General features: G+C 40.3%; 1 protein-coding gene across 1 annotated transcript in view; it reads left to right on the top strand.

Moving 5' to 3' along the window:
* SNTB1 (syntrophin beta 1) overlaps positions 1 to 11845 on the top strand; it is a 184154-nt gene extending 172309 nt beyond the window's left edge. The window contains exons 5-7 of the mRNA XM_017847512.1: positions 1941 to 2137; positions 5630 to 5820; positions 8645 to 11845. Of these exons, the coding sequence (XP_017703001.1) occupies positions 1941 to 2137; positions 5630 to 5820; positions 8645 to 8737 (481 nt within the window). The 3' untranslated portion in view covers positions 8738 to 11845. The remainder of the gene's footprint in view (positions 1 to 1940; positions 2138 to 5629; positions 5821 to 8644) is intronic.
* Positions 11846 to 17571: the final 5726 nt, after the last annotated feature.

A 17571-nucleotide genomic window follows, 5' to 3' on the forward strand; every position in this document is an offset into this window, starting at 1 on the left:
TAAGAAAACACAGTATACATATACATTCTTGCTCCTTGTAGATACCTTTTCTTAATGAATTTTTACCTTACCCTCAATCCCTTTAAAGCCTATGCTAGGTAGTCTTCAGAGAAATGCTTTCTGTTTTCTTTATCCTCACTTGCATTTGAATTCTCTAGCAGCTTCTCAGTGACTCTGGCTCACTTATTACAAAATGCCCTCCTCCCTCCTGAATGAATTGGGCTTAATCTCTACATGTTAAATCCCCATGTGTGGGCACCCATGCCAGCAGTCATTTCCCTTCACACTGTCCTAGACTACTCTCAATGAGATTCATCGAACTGACATACTTTTTTTTTTTTTTTTAAGACAGAGTCTCACACTGTTGCCCAGGCTGGAGTGCAGTGGTGCGATCTCAGCTCACTGCAATCTCTGCTTCCCAGATTCAAGCCATTCTCCTGCCTCAGCCTCCCGAGTAACTGGGACTACAGGTGCATGCCACCATGCCGGGCTAACTTTTGTATGTTTAGTAGAGAAGGGGTTTCCCATGTTGGCCAGGCTGGTCTTGAACTCCTGACCTCAGGTGATCTGCCCGCCTCAGCCTCCCAAAGTGCTGGGATTGCAGGTGTGAGGCACCATGCCTGGCCTTCCATATCTTTAATGACTCTTTCAACCTAAAGGCTTTTCAAATACCCTTTTTCTTCGAGTTGGCCTTGCAAACCACCCCTCCTGCCTAATTTTAACTTTGTAAGTAAAAGAAAGCTCCTTCAAGTTATACAACAAACTTGTTGCCAGAAATTCAACAGGTAATAATTTGCTTTATTCTACTGATAATTTTGTTCCTGCAGTATTTAGGTTTATAAGAGAACATAAGCTTTTGTATTTCCTCTGTGCAATTTTAATCTAGGGGTAAGAAAATAACTCTTGCATCCACCATGTGGTTAGACACCTGGCATTTCTCTAGCAAATTGTAAAGTGTTGCTTTCTGGATTAAAAGATGAGACTTAAAATGCAAATACCCTAGAGAGAAGTCACATTTACTAAATTAGACTTATGCTACCCTGCAAATGATTGATATAAAAGTCTCTCCCAAAAGGAGACCGAGATATCGAGGCATAGGAGAGAGGATGAAAGATCCCAGTGTTCAAAAGCAATGAATAAGAAGTAGGACCTAGCCCCTGCTCCGAAGGTGGCCCTCAGAGCACTTTGATTCTTCCTCTTTCAAGTCTGGTCTTTCAGAAAATATTTACTATGGAAGTCACATTTTATGCTGAGTGTAAGTTCAAAAGTCAGTGTGAAAATCTTGTGTGGTAAAAATCTCTCTTGAAAATCTCCCCTAAAGTGCAGTTCCATACTGCTTCTCAAGAAGTCCAGCATTGCCAGTTCTTCCTGGAGCTTTATCAAATACACCAGTGCTATTGCTTCAACTGAGTTACAGCTTGTTTGTTTGCATTTAGGGGCTACATGCATGAAAAATTGCACACCTAGAAGTACATTCAATGCAGCCCAACGTTCCAAACTACAAGAGACACAGGAAAATGAAGCCTAACCCGGGAAATAATAGATTCTCAGTCTTATTTCAGGCTTGTGCTAGGACATATAGATGCTCAGGAAAGGAGTGCTGGAGATAATTTTACAGTATTTAATTTCTTTTCTCCCTCACATTTATTTATTTATTTTTCCTTATAGTTGAACTTGCACGAATTAAAGTCATATTATTGAACTCCCTTGCATATTCGTCCAGATGTCCAGCTCTTGGGTGCTATCTTAACCTCATGCTACCGTTGGAGAGGAGATAGCAGAAGAGCAGGGTATAGTGGAGCCCTTTGATTCCAGACCAGAAAAATGAGAGCAGATCACCAATTTGGGTCTTATACAAGGTGATATGCCAGGTGAATAAACTAGTCTCCATTTTGATGTTATATATCTCTCTCTCTCTCATTCTCTCTCTCTTTCTCCAGGCTGGTCCATTCAGGTCCAGGGAAGGGATCACCCCAGGCTGGTGTGGATTTGTCCTTTGCAACACGAACCGGTACCAGGCAAGGGATTGAAACACATCTCTTCAGAGCGGAGACCAGCAGGGACCTCTCCCACTGGACAAGGAGCATAGTACAGGGTTGCCACAATTCTGCCGAACTCATTGCTGAAATCAGCACTGGTGAGTGCTGCAGTGGGCTACCAAGGACACACTGTTAGGGGAAGATGAACCCTCTACTCCACTGGGGCCTTAAAGTAGTTTTCATCACTGGCCTCTGGGGATAGTTAAAATTTCAGAAGCAAATTTAAATTCTTCTAAATTAAGGAAGTCCATGCCCTACTAAAATGTAACCTAAAGCTTTGATTATAAAAAGACTTATCCTATCTTCATTCAAGAAAATTTGGTAAATTGGATAGTCGGTTACAGTTCTCCTACCTGTAACCGCTGGGTGGCTTCCTGGAGGAATGAACTTTGAGGCATGAATGAGTAGTGTTCTTGGTTACAAACAGCAGAAACTGATTCTGAGTAATCTATCACAGAATAAAATTATTGGAAATATATTTGGCAGTTAATAGGATTGATCAGAAAACAGGTGTGTGAGTCTGTTTGGCCTGCTATAAAGAAACGCCTGAAGCCGGGTAATTTATAAAGAAAAGAAGTTTATTTTGGCTCCCAGTTCTACAGACTGTACAGGAATCATGGTCCTGGTATCTGCTTCTGGTGAGGGCCTCAGGAAGCTTCCCATCGTGATGGAAGGCAAATGGGAACTGGCATATCACATGGCAATAGAAGAGAAGAGAGAGAGAGACAGGAGAGGAAAGTGCCACACTATTTTAAACAACCAGGTCTCTCATGAATTCAAAGCAAGTGCTCACTCATTACTGAAAGGAGGAGGGAACCAAGCTATTCATGAAGGATCCGCCCCCAAGACCCAAACACCTTCCACCAAGCCCCACCTCCATACTGGGGATTACATTTCAGCATGAGATTTGGAGGGGATAAAACATCCAAACCATATCAACTAGAGACCCAGGGCAGTAAAAAAAGCAGGAGCCAAAGGCACTGTGGTGGCGATAAGCAGAGCAAAGGTACAGTTCTGCGAAGAGTGACCGGTGCCTCTGCCCTAGTGTGAATGAAGAGGCAGAGGCAGAATGGAAGTGCTGAGTGAGTACAGGCCACATCCACACAGAGCTCTTTGAAAGGGCAAGTTGGTGGTAGAAACGGGAGATGTGTGTAGAAGGAAGAACTCTTCTATAGTACAGTATGTATTAAGGACCTGCTATATGCCAGGCATTTAATGTGTCAGTAGTTTCATACATTGAAAAACAAACTTTTTTTTGGGGGGGGGGGATGGAGTTTTGCTCTTGTCACGTGGGCTGGAGTACAATGGCGAGATCTCACTGCGACCTCCACCTCCCGGGTTCAAACAGTTCTCCTGCCTCAGCCTCCTAAGTAGCTGGGATTACAGATGGGGAGGCAGTGCTATCAGTACAATCTCTATGCCACTGTCCTTGGACATCCTTGAATGGGAGGGCTGGCAGAGGGCAGGGTTCAGGGACTGTTCCCAGAAGGAGTTATAGACCTGTTAGAGGAAAAGATCAGCCCTAGTTACAAGTCGAAAGATATCTGCAAGTCAGTCAGGAGAAAGGGCATATGTTTTAATCAGAGCTCTGATTAAAATCCACCGCATTCTGTGAGCGATGGAGATCTCTATTTCTTCCCCAAAACTTTGAAGGCCTCCCCGCCTACTGTCATTATCATGAGGTAGGAAAGTTGAGCAATTCTGTGCCCAGCTCCTTCCCCACATCCCTCCATGTCCTGAGTGCCAGACCCAGAAGGGACACAGGACAGAGTGCAAAGAACTTGAATTTTGAAAGCCAAACAACCTGGACTGGTGACGTGTTCACCTCTCTGAGCTTTCCTTTTTCCACCTATAATATCAGGCTGTGTTCGGGCTTCAGAAGTTCGAGGCTGGTCTTGAACTCCTGACCTCAAGTGATCTGCCCGCCTCGGCCTCCCAAAGTTGGGATTACAGGTGTGAGCCAGTGTGCCTGCTGGCCTTAATTAAATCAAAGTTCTGTTTTTTCTGGCTTGAGACAAGGCCTACAGGGCCATTGGAAGGCAAGTACACCTATAGACCTATGTGTTGTTAGATGGCTAGATAGGGACTAGTAGATCCCAGCAAAAGGAATTTCTTCCCCTTTTTTTCCTTAATTCTATGGGGCTTTTAAAATTACAACACCAAAATAAATCCATTGCGTGGAGCAAATGATGATGTACAGCAAGTTCTCAATCAATAAAGCCCTTGCTCTTATGCCTCCAAGCTCCACCCCCAGCAGGGAGTGTCCTGGTTTCCCTACAGAACTTTTAGATGTAGATCAAAACCTTAGCCAATTTACTTGTCAGGGTCTGTTAAATGTGGTGTTTTGTGAAGCAAAAAAATCCAGTCTGATCTGTAATAACCTTTTTCAGAACTCTTTGATCAAGAGTTTTAAACATTCACAAGTCTTCCGAAATAGGAATTAGGATGCTGCGGCGGTCCCCGTGCCCAGCCCATAAGCTTAAAGAGCAGAACTCTTTTCCTAACCATAGTGAGAATCCCAGAGAAAAGCTGGCACCGCACCTGCTCAAGAGGCTTTTGCTTTGTGTCTTTGGATCAGAGGACACCATGTGGATGCCACCCCTGAGATTCCTGGATGCCACACCTGGGGTGCTCTTCATGGAAGATGCCACATCTGAGGTCTGTCAGCAATAGCAGCTTTTCCAGGATCCAAGATCATCAGGGAAATTAAAAGAGCACCCCTCTCAATTTCTAAAATGAGATTTGTTAGACTATTAAAAATTAGACTATTTTTAAACTACTCATTCCTGACTTACGTATTTATATTAGTTAACTTTGATAATACCATGGGTGTATGCTGTCTTCTTTCACCAGGTGGTAGATATAATTGTGTGTGTGTGTGTGTTGATGATGATAAGGATGGTGATTCAAAGGTGTCTTTATTTATTTAAAAAAAAATTTGTTTTTGTTTTTTTTTTTGAGACAGAGTCTTGGTCTGTCACCCAGGCTGGAATACAGTGGAGCCATCTTGACTTACTGCAACCTCTGCCTCCCAGGTTCAAGCCATTCTCCTGCCTCAGCCTCCAGAGTAGCTGGGACTACAGGCACACACCACCACGTCTAGCTAATATTTGTATTTTTAGTAGAGATGGGGTTGCACCATATTGGCCAGGCTGGTCTCGAACTCCTGACCTCAAGTGATCTGCCCGCCTCAGCCTCCCAAAGTTGGGATTACAGGTGTGAGCCAGTGCGCCTGTTGGCCTTATTTAAATCAAAGTTCTCTGGCTTGAGACAAGGCCTATAGGGCTGTTGGAAGGCAAGTACACCTATAGACCTGTGTGTTGTTAGATGGCTAGATAGGGACTAGAACGCAGATAACATTCTGTAGATCCCAACAAAAGGAATTTCTTTCCATTTTTTTCCTTAATTCTATGGGGCTTTTAAAATTACAACACCAAAATAAATCCAAAGAGAATATTTTCATGAACAATGACTATATTTTTATTTTAGTAAGAAATGTGTAGCTGATCGCTGGGACTGAGAGGCATGTAGTGAGTGATTGGGAAAATGAATTGATTGCCATGGTTCATACTTGTCTCTTTCTCTCTCAGCTTGCACCTACAAAAACCAGGAGTGCCGTTTGACTATACATTATGAGAATGGATTTTCTATTACCACTGAACCACAGGAGGGTGCCTTTCCCAAGACCATCATACAGTCTCCTTATGAAAAGCTCAAAATGTCTTCAGATGATGGAATCAGGATGCTGTATTTAGATTTTGGAGGCAAAGATGGAGAGATTGTAAGTGTACTTTTCCTCAGACCATGTGATTTCATATATTAATATTTCATTATGCAACATAATGCTGCCTTACTCTTATTCAGCATTTGACTGCTAATGATGTACTTGCAAGCCCATGTTTTATTTGATCCTTGAAAAACAATGATTAGGTTCAATTATTTCAAAGTTCTTTTCTTTGGTCTCATTTTCCATTAGAAGACTACATAAATATTTGAGTCAAAGGAAAGAATCCTTTACAAAGCTAGATTAAATTCTTATCAAATATGGTCTCACCAGCCTAAAAAATGTACCCTGCAGTTTTAAAAAGTATCAAGCATCTCATATAACCTTGGCATTGTGCTAGATGTTAGGGATGCAGTGAACTAAAATACATGGTCCCTACTGTCAGGGAAGTCTCCGAGGAGAGGACAGAGAGCAAAGAGACAGGAGGGGCCAGATGAGGAGCAGAGCAAGAGGGCAGCAGGAAAATGAAAAGAAACTGATCAACTCCACTGGTGTGGAGAGAGGGCCAGAGGAGGGCACAGAAGCATGGAGCTGATGTCAAACAATATGCAAGAAAATTAGCAAATTTATCCATGAAAGTAACATATGTCTCATCTCAATCCAAGTAGTCCATGCGCTGAAATTCATCATTTCCTGAGATGGTTTCTGCCTGCCATAATGAAAAGGTATATGACTTCACTTGCACAGAAGGGTGAGAATTGCACATTCTTATACTCTCTGGCTAGCAAGTGTCATCCTTGGCATTTCAGGAAAACATAGCATCTCATTTAAGCTGTCAAATGTAGAACTTCAAAGAGGACTTTGATTTCATAATGACTAGTCTCTGTTTAGGTCCTCCCTAGCCACTGGGTTACTCAATGAATTTGTTGGCTTTCAGGAAGAAAAGGGCAGGACACACTTAACAGACTGTAGGGACTTTTTATCTCAAAATTGCAGCCCCACTCTTCTAAATGATGCCATACTTCTGGTACCAAGACAGTACCAGATTTCTTGCCATGAGTGCCATAGGCAGTCACGATGGAGGCCATTCCCTGTGGCTGACACTTGGTTGCTGTCATTCACTTTCTGAGAGTTACTTCTAGCCAAGCATTTTTCTAACTTTTAAAATGGATCTACAGAATTTTTATCAAATGTTTGTTTGTTTGTATGTTTCAATCAGTAGGTTCAGTGTGAGGCACCCACTTGGAAATAAAGTAGTGACTTGAAAGTCCATTTTACTAAATATTTCTAATTCAGTTGCTGCTCTATCAATCACCCATCATGTGCTTTTTCCTAAAGGTGACTACTCTCTAGCAAAGTGGAAAAGAACAAGAATCAGTCTCCTGCTTTATCCTTGGCTTAAAATTCAAGGCTATTTTGCCCATGAGGAAAATCACTTATGTCTAAATTTCAGCCTTTCTGCCTGTAATTACAGCCTGACTTGGAAGATTTAGGAAGAACTGATTTTTACTGCCAGTACATTAGTTGACAAGCTCAAATTCAGACACAGCCTCCTTCCCCTCTACCCCCTATGTATGTTTAAGCAATCCTGGAGGTGGGCCACAGACCTTTCCAGTGTGGAGGGGGAAGGGAGCAGAGATGAGCTGTAGGAAATGCAATAAACTGAGGGTCAAGACCTGGGTTCTCTTTCTGAGTCTGCAACAAACTCACCAACTCTCTTGGGAAAGTCCTTTCATTGCTTTCTATCTCAGTCTCCCATCCATAAAATACACAGATTGAAGTAGCTAATCTTTAATGTCTCTTTCAAAAGTTTCCTTCTGTGTTAGTGACATAGAATGTTGTGGTTAAGCCCTGGCTCTGGCATTAGACAGACTTACATTTGAGTCCACGCTTTTCATTTACTGTAAGATCTATATTTCAGAAAGTTTCATCACTTCCCTGAATCTTAGTTTCCCTATGTAAAAAAATGGAGATAATAACAATAGCTTCCTCATCGGGATGCTGTGAGAATGAAATAAGATAGTGGATAGAAGATATTTAGCACAGTACCTGGCTCATAATGAGTACCACCTTAACTTTGGTAGCTATCATATGCTCAGGTGGTTGTGATTCTCCAACATTGTCATCATCAGAACAAAACTGGGGACAGCAGAAGAGAATTGAGAACAACTCTCCCAATTTCCCTAAATTAGGTCAGGTGATAAAATTCAACTTCTGAAGGACTCTCCTGCTCAGACTGTATGTCTTGTGTGTGCCAGGTTCTCAAGGAACACATCAAGAGGCATAAGACTTCAGATGGTGCCTTCCCAGAGATGTGGCATACGTGCTTAACAGTTCAAGACTGAGGGTGGTGACAACACAGCTGCTTAGCATGGGTTTTGTATTTTAGTTTACGAGGAAGTTTCACATATAGTAGCTCCTTTAATACTCAAATGACTGTGAATTAGTAGGACTGAGAAAAATTTTAAGAGACTTATCCAAGATGGTATGTCTGAAAAGCATCAGAACCAGGATTCAAACCTAATCTTCAGATGTGAAATTTAGTACTGCTTCATACTGTATCAAATCCAACATGAATAAATATCACTATTGTGGTACCAAAAATAAATGGCTTAGTCAAGAAGGACAGCATCAATATTTATGGTATTGGTATATCTAAATTTCACAGGACCTATTTTGGAAGAAAGATGTATGAGATGTAAGGAATAAGTTCAAAGAGTTGTTCCTTTATCTCATTGAGGGGCAATGGTTTTAGAGCATAATTGCTCCAGTTAACACTTAAAAGCAGAAAGTGCATATAGATTCATTTGATGTGCAAATCACTCATCTACATCAAGTATTCATTTAAAATCGCTCATGCTCTCTTCTTTTTAAATTTCAGCAACTGGACCTTCATTCCTGCCCCAAGCCAATTGTTTTCATCATTCATTCCTTCCTGTCAGCTAAGATTACAAGACTGGGCTTGGTGGCCTGAAGACAGGGGTGACTTGCCTTTAAGAAAAGAAGGGCTGCAATGCCACCAGAGAACGTGACATCAGACACCATCTGTAGTGAGCAGTGCACCAGATGTAGCGTGCTACAGTCAGCTTTAGCTCTCAAGAGTCATATGTAACTGTCCCAGACTCCTCTATCAGTTTCAGCAACTACAAGGGATACCCTGCGAAAGTACCATGAGAAGTATCAGAGTAAAACTTTTTAGAACAGTACAAGGTTAAAGAGGTGAGGTGACGGGCAACACACAGCATAGCTTTGAAATAATGACAACAAGGACATGACCATTAGAACAGCATGTGCAGATCTTAATCATCCCAGTTCCTAGGTAACTGGTTCACCAGGTACGCAAGGCCCATATAGTTGAGAAATGGACATTTTTACCTACTCCTCCTAGCCCCCTATGCCCAGTAACAATGATCCCTTTTTTTATTGTGATTTATTTCCTAATTCTTGCTGAGTTGACTTTCACTTGTAGGAAAAGAAATATATTTCAAATAGAAACCCACCATCTATTTAAGTATGAAGCAGCTGTTACTTTTTAAACACGAATTATCTTTCAATAGTGTAGAATGATTCCAAAGTGTCCCCATTAGCATATACTGAGCAGGAATTAAATAAAGCATCAGATACTGATCTGAGCTGTAAGCTAGTAGAATCTGAGCCAAAGTAGACTGCTTAAATTGATAAGCTTTGCTAAAGAGTTGTATGCACAAAGGATTATTAATTCTGGGACTATACTCACACCAAGATCTGCTGTCTTGTAGCCAAGAATTACAGCTTTATTTATAGAGAGTGAATTATGGGTATTTTTTCAGAAAAGATTGTCATCTGATACACATATAAAACAACTCACATTGTTGGAGTTAACTAATTATCCCCATTTCATGGTTTTCAGTGGAAATACTAAGCAACTTATTGACCCTTGTTTTTGCCTGTGCTTGTATGCATGCATTTTCAAGCAAGTACTAGAGCAGCCTCATTTAATTCTGGACAATGCTGGGTTTTACATATAGACTGAGTGCTATAATCAAATCTATTGATAGTATCTGCAGTCCTTTCAGAATTCCAGGGAAATAATATAATGACCTGATATTTTTCTACAGGAATATTTTCAGACATTATATAGCACATTACTGATTTAATGCTTTTGCTTTTATCTTTCAAATCAAATTCACTAAAAATAACACCTATTGATTTTGAAGTCACTTTTCTCAAGCCTTGAAAATGAGCTCTAGGATCTCTATAAACATTTCTAACACTTTTCCTGTAGTTTACACAGACAGACATCTATTGTTAGACCTGTGTGTTTTAAAGAATCATATGTTAACAAATACCCATGCAAAGAGCTTCAAAAAGTGAAACCGTGTTAAAGGAACACGATTTTACTCACTCAGACATATTTGTTTATTGAATTGCAAAGTTTTATTTTAAATCAGCATTTCCCCAAAGAATATATCACATGACGCTAGTTCCAAGGGGCTTGACTGAGTGGTGTTTTGCTGGGGGGAGATAGTGGTTTGTTAATACACTTTACTGAATACTGAGCTGAAAAATGTTACAGATTTCACAATTGCCTCCTTGAAGATTTTAAAGTTCATTGTGATTCTTCAAGGGGAAATCTGGTGAGCCATTCCTCACACTTACCTACGGGACTCCTTTCTAACGGAGCATCTTGTGAAGCTAGTGGGTTTTGTTTTTTGTTTTTTTAATGCTTCAGAAAACACAGCTTTAGGATATTGACTTTTTGTTTGTTTCTATTTTCAAATGCTGAAAAGTCAAGTCCCAGCTTGAATACCATAGAAAAGCTTTGATGCATTTGTAAATTATATTGCACTTTCACTATATATTTTCAGAATCACTGGAATGTAATGTTATACAAGAGAATTATAATTGTGTATTGTAAATAACATATTAAAATACATATATTAATGCCAATAGTTAAATTCAACAATATGTAATCTAAGGTGCTCGGTTCTACATGAAGTATGAGTTAACTGTTCATAATTAAGTTGCCAAGATTCTATTATATATTTATAGACAAATTAAAATGATCATAATTACAAATATGATTTCCTTATCACTTAAGTTTTGGACTGATTAATATCTGCGTGGGGGTCAATGGAAACTACATTCTCTACATTTATAAACATTTACTTATTTATATTTTAGGAAAATATATTTGAATAAAATTAATGCATTTTCTGGAGTAAATTAAAATGTTATTAGCAAGAAATAGAAAATTTGACTAAGATAATTGTATATATGAATCATTTTCCCCCCAAGTTAAAATGTATCATAATAGAGAGGCTCTAATGAATCGATTTCCAATATTCATTTTTTTCTCATTTTGAATTCAAGTTACAATGACTTTACACTATAGATTTTAATCTTGCCTGATGTGTGCTGGTGTGTATGACACAAACTCGTAAGTCGGGATCATGCTTGGGTACAGTCAATGAATCAACCAAGTCACTTTGAGGAATTTGTTTTGTCCAATTTGCTCTGTGCTCAATCCCATGAATTATTAAATTTACAATGTTTGTCCCCAAATGAAAACCAATATAAATGAATGATGTTTTAATCTGTACTTTATGGGAAGCTGCCTATTTGTCAGTAGATGTGGTTGAGTCCCCTGGTGCGGTGACATGCTTTTAAGCCATCTCATAGGGATTTAAAGAAGGCCAATAGAAATATAGATATTGGTTTTTCTTTCTCTTACTTGAACTAAGTAGGAGAAACCAAACCATAAACCTATCACAAACTACCCAGGCAGAGGCATTTACTTAATTCATCAACTAGTGCAATTAAAACTCTGAAAACACATGTTCCTTGTTGACTCTGCTTGGTTGAAGCAGGAAAGAGTGGTTTTGATGGTCGGAAAGTTTTAAAATTAATGGGCAGGGCCTTTCTGGCCCCTGTTTTACAAACACGTTAGATATTCCATCTTGAGGGGATTGCAGTAGGAGGCTACTGTGAGGGGCTAATTTTTGGATGTATCTGGACTTAAAAAAAAAAATGTGCCTATATTTATAGCACCATGAATATTATGTAAAATTTATATATGAATTAAATAAATATTCACCTCTGATTTCCAGTGCAGAAGTTTATATTATATTCTAAATATACAATAGGGTGACCTGAACAGTGGTTTTACAATACTCATAGAAGAGCATGGGAGGCAAGTCTTGCTATTCTCTTCCATCAAGTGCTGAAGGATAAGGGGGATGCCACCAGCAACATGTTTGTGTGTTCACTTATTTTTACTTTTCTGAATTCATTTAAAAATATATAGGTTTGGCCGGGCACGGTGGCTCACGCCTGTAATCCCAGCACTTTGGGAGGCCGAGGCGGGCAGATCACCTGAGGTCAGGAGTTTGAGACCAGCCTGGCCAACATGATGAAACCCTGTCTCTCCTAAAAATGCAAAAATTAGCCAGGCCTGGTGGCATATGCCTATAATCCCAGCTACTCAGGAGGCTGAGGCAGGAGAATCGCTTGAACCAAGGAAGCGGAGGTTGCAGGGAGCCGAGATCATGCCATTGCACTCCAGCCTAGGTGACAAGAGCAAGACTCCATCTCGGGAAAAAAAAAAAAAAAGTGTTTTTTCTTTTTCCCATTGCAGCAAAGTTTAACAGATCCCTAGAATATTAATATTGTCCCCAAATTATTAAGTTGAATATAGTTTCAGGATGGGTCTTCACCTAGGGCTTAGGGCTCCCATTTTTAACTAAGTTTTCATGGGATTTGACACATACACCAAGCTCCAAATACACAATTTCTCTGTTGTACTAACATTTGATTTGTGTTTAAGTTGCTTGTAATAAATATCATGGACTGGGGTTTCAAAGTCTTTTTACTAGTTGAAACTTTAGTAATATTAAGATTAAATTTAGAACCATAGAATCACAATTTTGAAGAGATCTTAGAGGCTATCAACCATATTTTAGCCCAAAGTTTATTATTTCTTTCTTTCTTTTTTTTTTTTTTTGAAGGAATGAAGGGCTTTATTGAAAACGAAAGTACACTCCACAGTGTAGGCCTGAGCATAGGGAGTCAAAGGCTCTGTTGCAGAGTTTTTGTGAGTTTAAATACCCTCTACTTGGGGTATGCCCTATGTAAATGAAGAGGATGAAGTAAAGTTACAAGGTGTGTGCCCTATGGACAGGCTATTTCCTGTTATAGCTGAACTGTGAATTAGCCTTACGTTCCCTGCCTCCAGACTCATCTCTCCACTTAGAGATGTGAGCCTCATAAATCTTTACGGGAGGCAGAGGGACCGATGGTGTTTTTTTCTGTAACTGCTTCATGCTGACTTGAGGCGGAGTCTCTACCTATTGCGAATCACGGAACTCTCGCGCTGCTCTATCTAGTGGAGGCAGGGTAGTTTCTTGATGGCCAGGGGCGATGTCTTCACCTGGAACTGGCTGGAGCCTTTGTTGCATGATCACCTGAAGCTTGATGGTCTCTCAGGGGTTCCAATGGGTGCACAGTTCCAAAAGTGTGGCGGGACCCTTCTCAGTTGCAAGACCATGAACCTAAAGCTCAAGGTCCCGAAGTTTTTGTTGTAGTGTGGATGGCAAGGACAGTCATTCTTTGATGTTTCCAGAAGATTCAAACTGTAAAAAGTTTTCTTGACCCTATTATTTCAACAGTACTAACTTAAGGTATATGATTTGCTAGTAATGTAGCAACATTGTATAGACATATAAAAATGAATATAAACCAATTGAAACTTTTTGAATATAAACCAATTAAAACTTTTTAAAATTTGTACCACTTAAAGTCATCCCACACATACACTATGGCCCAGGTACTACATCTTTGGAAACACTGAACTTGTACAATATTCCATTAAACTCAGGAATCTCTTCCTGAACATCCCTTGAAATTATTCATCCAGCCTGAAATTGAAAATTTCCAGGTATGGGAGAGAAGTACCTCATCTCCCCGGGTAGGTCATTCCATTGCTGGATGGGTAGAGATGTTTGAAAGTTCTTACATTGTTAGAGCCAAAACTTGTGGCAGAAGTGGGAGATGGTGAAAAATAAGAAAGCCCTATGGGGACAAGAGGCAGGATAGGAAACTGACACACAATCAGACCATCCATTGCCTGTTGGCAGCGTGGTCAGGGAAAGGCATCCCATGGACAAAGCCCCTCCCGCTGACCCTGATCTCAGAGGTAGACACACTCCTGCTCTCATGCTTGGCCTCATGGCTGTGATTCTGCCTTGGCTTGGACCATGGCCTGGGAATGTTGAAAGAAAACGTTAGGTCAGAGGATCACTTGAGGCCAGGAGTTTGAGAGTTTGAGACCAGCCTGGATAAAATAGCGAGACTCCATCTTTAAAACAAAACAAAACAAAACAAAACAAATTTCTGTCTGCCTAACTTTCAGTCATGACCATGGTTCTACCCTAGAAAATACTGGAAGTCCAATTTCCTGTCCACGTGAATATCCTATATAAAAAGACAAGTCAAGGCTGGAAACTACTAAGTAATATAAAATGATCTGAAAATAGTTTTCAATAGAGCATTTAAAGTTCATTTTCATCTTTAAAGAACTACAGTTACCAAGATTAAAACCTTCTAAAATACTTAGTGGTAAGATATCTTGCAATAATTGAGAGGGCAATTTGGCAATATCTACACAAATTTAAAAATATATGTACCTTTTGACTTGTGGGAATTTAGAGATATAACTGTATGAGTGCACAAAGGCGACTGTCTAAAGATCATCTCTGCAGCGTTGCTTGCAATAAGACCATTGAAAAAGTCAATGTGACCATCACTAGCTAAATAAATCCTGGCACAGAGGTATGCTTGAACATTCTGCAACTGTTAAAAAGAATGGTCCATCTTTAAGTGCTAATACGGACAAAATCTCTAAGTGCGAGCTCTGCGAGGTGCATATCTCCCACCTTTTGTGTTTTTAAATGGCTCTCCAGAAGAGTCAAAGTACACCCTCCACATACCCCATGGGGGCATTTTGGAAGTCTGTGGTAATGCTATTTGGTTGTCACAGTAACTGGGGGAAGGTGGCACATTATTGGCATTTAATGAACACGACCCAGAGTTCATAGATATAATGCTAATGACAGCCCTACATCCAATGGTACCATTTCCCACACAATTTTTGAGTGTCCTGGGTTATTTGTGTTGGTGAAAAACCTATTTGATAATCCAAGCCTAGACCCTGACTACCTTTTATGTATGAAAACATTCTGACAGATTCAATATATTCTGACTTTTCTAGCTATACAACTACCATATATATGAAAAAAAGATTGTGTTTCGTTTTGCTCAGGTCATTATCAAAAGGTATTAACATTTTATAAAAACAAGTCTGTGTGGTACTTGAGTTACAAACAACTGACTTAGCATCACTTCAGTCATGGCTAATTGGTGAGAAAGTCAAACATCTGACTACTTCATTTTGTCTTTTAGTGTAGTCATAATCCAGCATCTCCATATTGAAATGCATACTGTTTTATTATAATTACTTTGCTTTTCCAATAATTTTACCTTATGGTTAAGAGATAGCAATTTTTAAGAGCCTAAGTATGTATAGGTTAGATTACTGTATAGGACACATCCTATGTATATCCTCAGATTCCTTCAGTGCCATCATGGCGTCTCCTAAACTTCCAGCTGTTTACCCAACCTTAGGCACCACCATAGCTGGGTCTGCTTGACCTAAGTGTTTAGCCACTTAGAGCCAACCAATTGCTTGCCTGGAAATGTTGCCTCCCCTCCCATCTCTGTTTGGTGGCTGCCAGGCAGCCAGGCAAAGGAGACACATACTTCAATTTCTGAGTTCTATCATCAATTCCAGACTTGGATGGACAGCACACTGCAGGGCACAGGAGCTGGATTCCAGAGCAGCTGCTGGGTCATAATCTGAGCAAGGCAGAACTATAGGGGATTTAAATCTTTGTGGGGTCAAACAGGAGTCAGTCACAAGGAGGAGCCAGCACAAATAAATAATCCTCTTCTTCCTCTTTTTTTTTTTTTTGAGACCAGAATCTCACTCTGTCACCCAGGCTGGAGTGCAGTGGTGCAATCTCAGGTCATTGCACTCTTTCACCTCTTAGGTTCAAGCTATTCTCCTGCTCAGCCTCCCAGGTAGCTGGGATTACAGGCAGACGCCACCACCCCCACCTAATTTTTGTGTGTGTGTTTTTTAATAGACACAGGGTTTCACCATGTTGGCCAGGCTGGTCTCAAACTCCTGACCTCAAGTGATCTGCCTCCCTCGGCCTCCCAAAGTAATGACATTACAGGCGTGACCCACTGCACCCAGCCTCTTCTTCCTCTTTTTATGTACTTGTGTGAGGCATGCTTTCTCTGTACACCCTCTATCCTGAGAGACATCCCATGTGACTGAGAAGATGCTGACTTAGTGGTTGACTGTGTCTCTCTGGGCCTCATGAGCACTAATGTCACCTTGCCTTGCTTTCCTGCCTTCCCTGCCTTTTCCCCCCTTTTTTCATCATCTCCGTGTCTCCCAAATAAAGCAGCAGCACAAATCCTTGCCTCAGATTTTGCTTTCTAGGAAGCTTGGCCTAAGACCATTATTTATGAATTCCACCTTGTGACAGCGAAGGAGACATTAAAAGTACTGCGTATAGAAGGGGTGTTTGGGCCTGATTAGTTGAGAAACAATGGACACATATAATATGCTTGTACATGTATTAAAATGTCTGGAAAGATACATTTAAAAAGGCCTCTTACTATCCGTTACTGCTGAGAAATGGGACTAGGGATGATGGGTATGACCTTAATACCCTTCTAGATTACATGAACTTCTTAACTGTGCATTTCAAAATTCCCTTTTAAAAAAGGTTTTTTTATGACTAATGTTCCGATATGATGAGTAATATATTTAACCTGTCTATAAAATCCTGAATAATAGAACTATTTGAATATGTGACCAGAAATCAATTATCATGTCACCTACAGTCCTCTAAATTACACTAAATTTGATTTCACTGGGGGAAGCAAGTCTAATACCTCATTAAAATGACTAAACCATGTCCAAGGAGAGTATGGAATCACATTTGAATGATAACAGAAAAGCCGCAGGAACCTCTCTTTTGGACTTTTATTCTCTATTATTTTTTTCCTTCTACATAAATGAGGCTTTTTCTTGGAAGGGTGTAAGAGTCCACAGAGGGAACATTGCTCAGTGTCACAGCAAGAAGAGCTGGGTAGAGGCGGGAGATGGTGAAACATAAGAAAGCCCTACGGGGACAAGAGGCAGGATAGGAAACTGACACACAATCAGACCATCCATTGCCTGTTGGAAGCGTGGTCAGGAAAAGGCATCCCATGGACAAAGCCCCTCCCGCTGACTCTGATCTCAGAGGTGGAGACACTCCTGCTCTCACGGCTGTGATTCTGCCTTGGCTTGGACCAGGGCCTGGGAATGTTGAAAGAAAACGTTGTTCTTCACAAGAATCAAAGCCGGTGATATTTTCAGCAACTTTCCTGTATAATTATTTGGATGAATAAAGCCTATTTACTTCCAAGAACTCAAAGGCAATTCCAGGAAACACTAAGAATAATGCCTCATTAATGAATTGTAGCTCTCCTGCTTCCTAATTCTCACCTGCACAAGAGAGTAAGGAACTTCTTCCTCTGCAAGTTTTCTGGGTCTCATGAAAAAGGGAAATGCAGTCCAAAAAGTAAGCAATTTCCTTTATCTTCAACTATGGCCTTCAAACTAAGGCCTTAATAAATGAAGTTTTTGAAACTTTCTTTCTTGCACTTGGCCTCTCAATGAATTTTTGGATGTGAGTGGAAGCTAATGTTTAT

Source organism: Rhinopithecus bieti, unplaced genomic scaffold, assembly GCF_001698545.2.
Source record: "Rhinopithecus bieti isolate Rb0 unplaced genomic scaffold, ASM169854v2 scaffold_28066, whole genome shotgun sequence".
Taxonomy (NCBI): domain Eukaryota; kingdom Metazoa; phylum Chordata; class Mammalia; order Primates; family Cercopithecidae; genus Rhinopithecus; species Rhinopithecus bieti.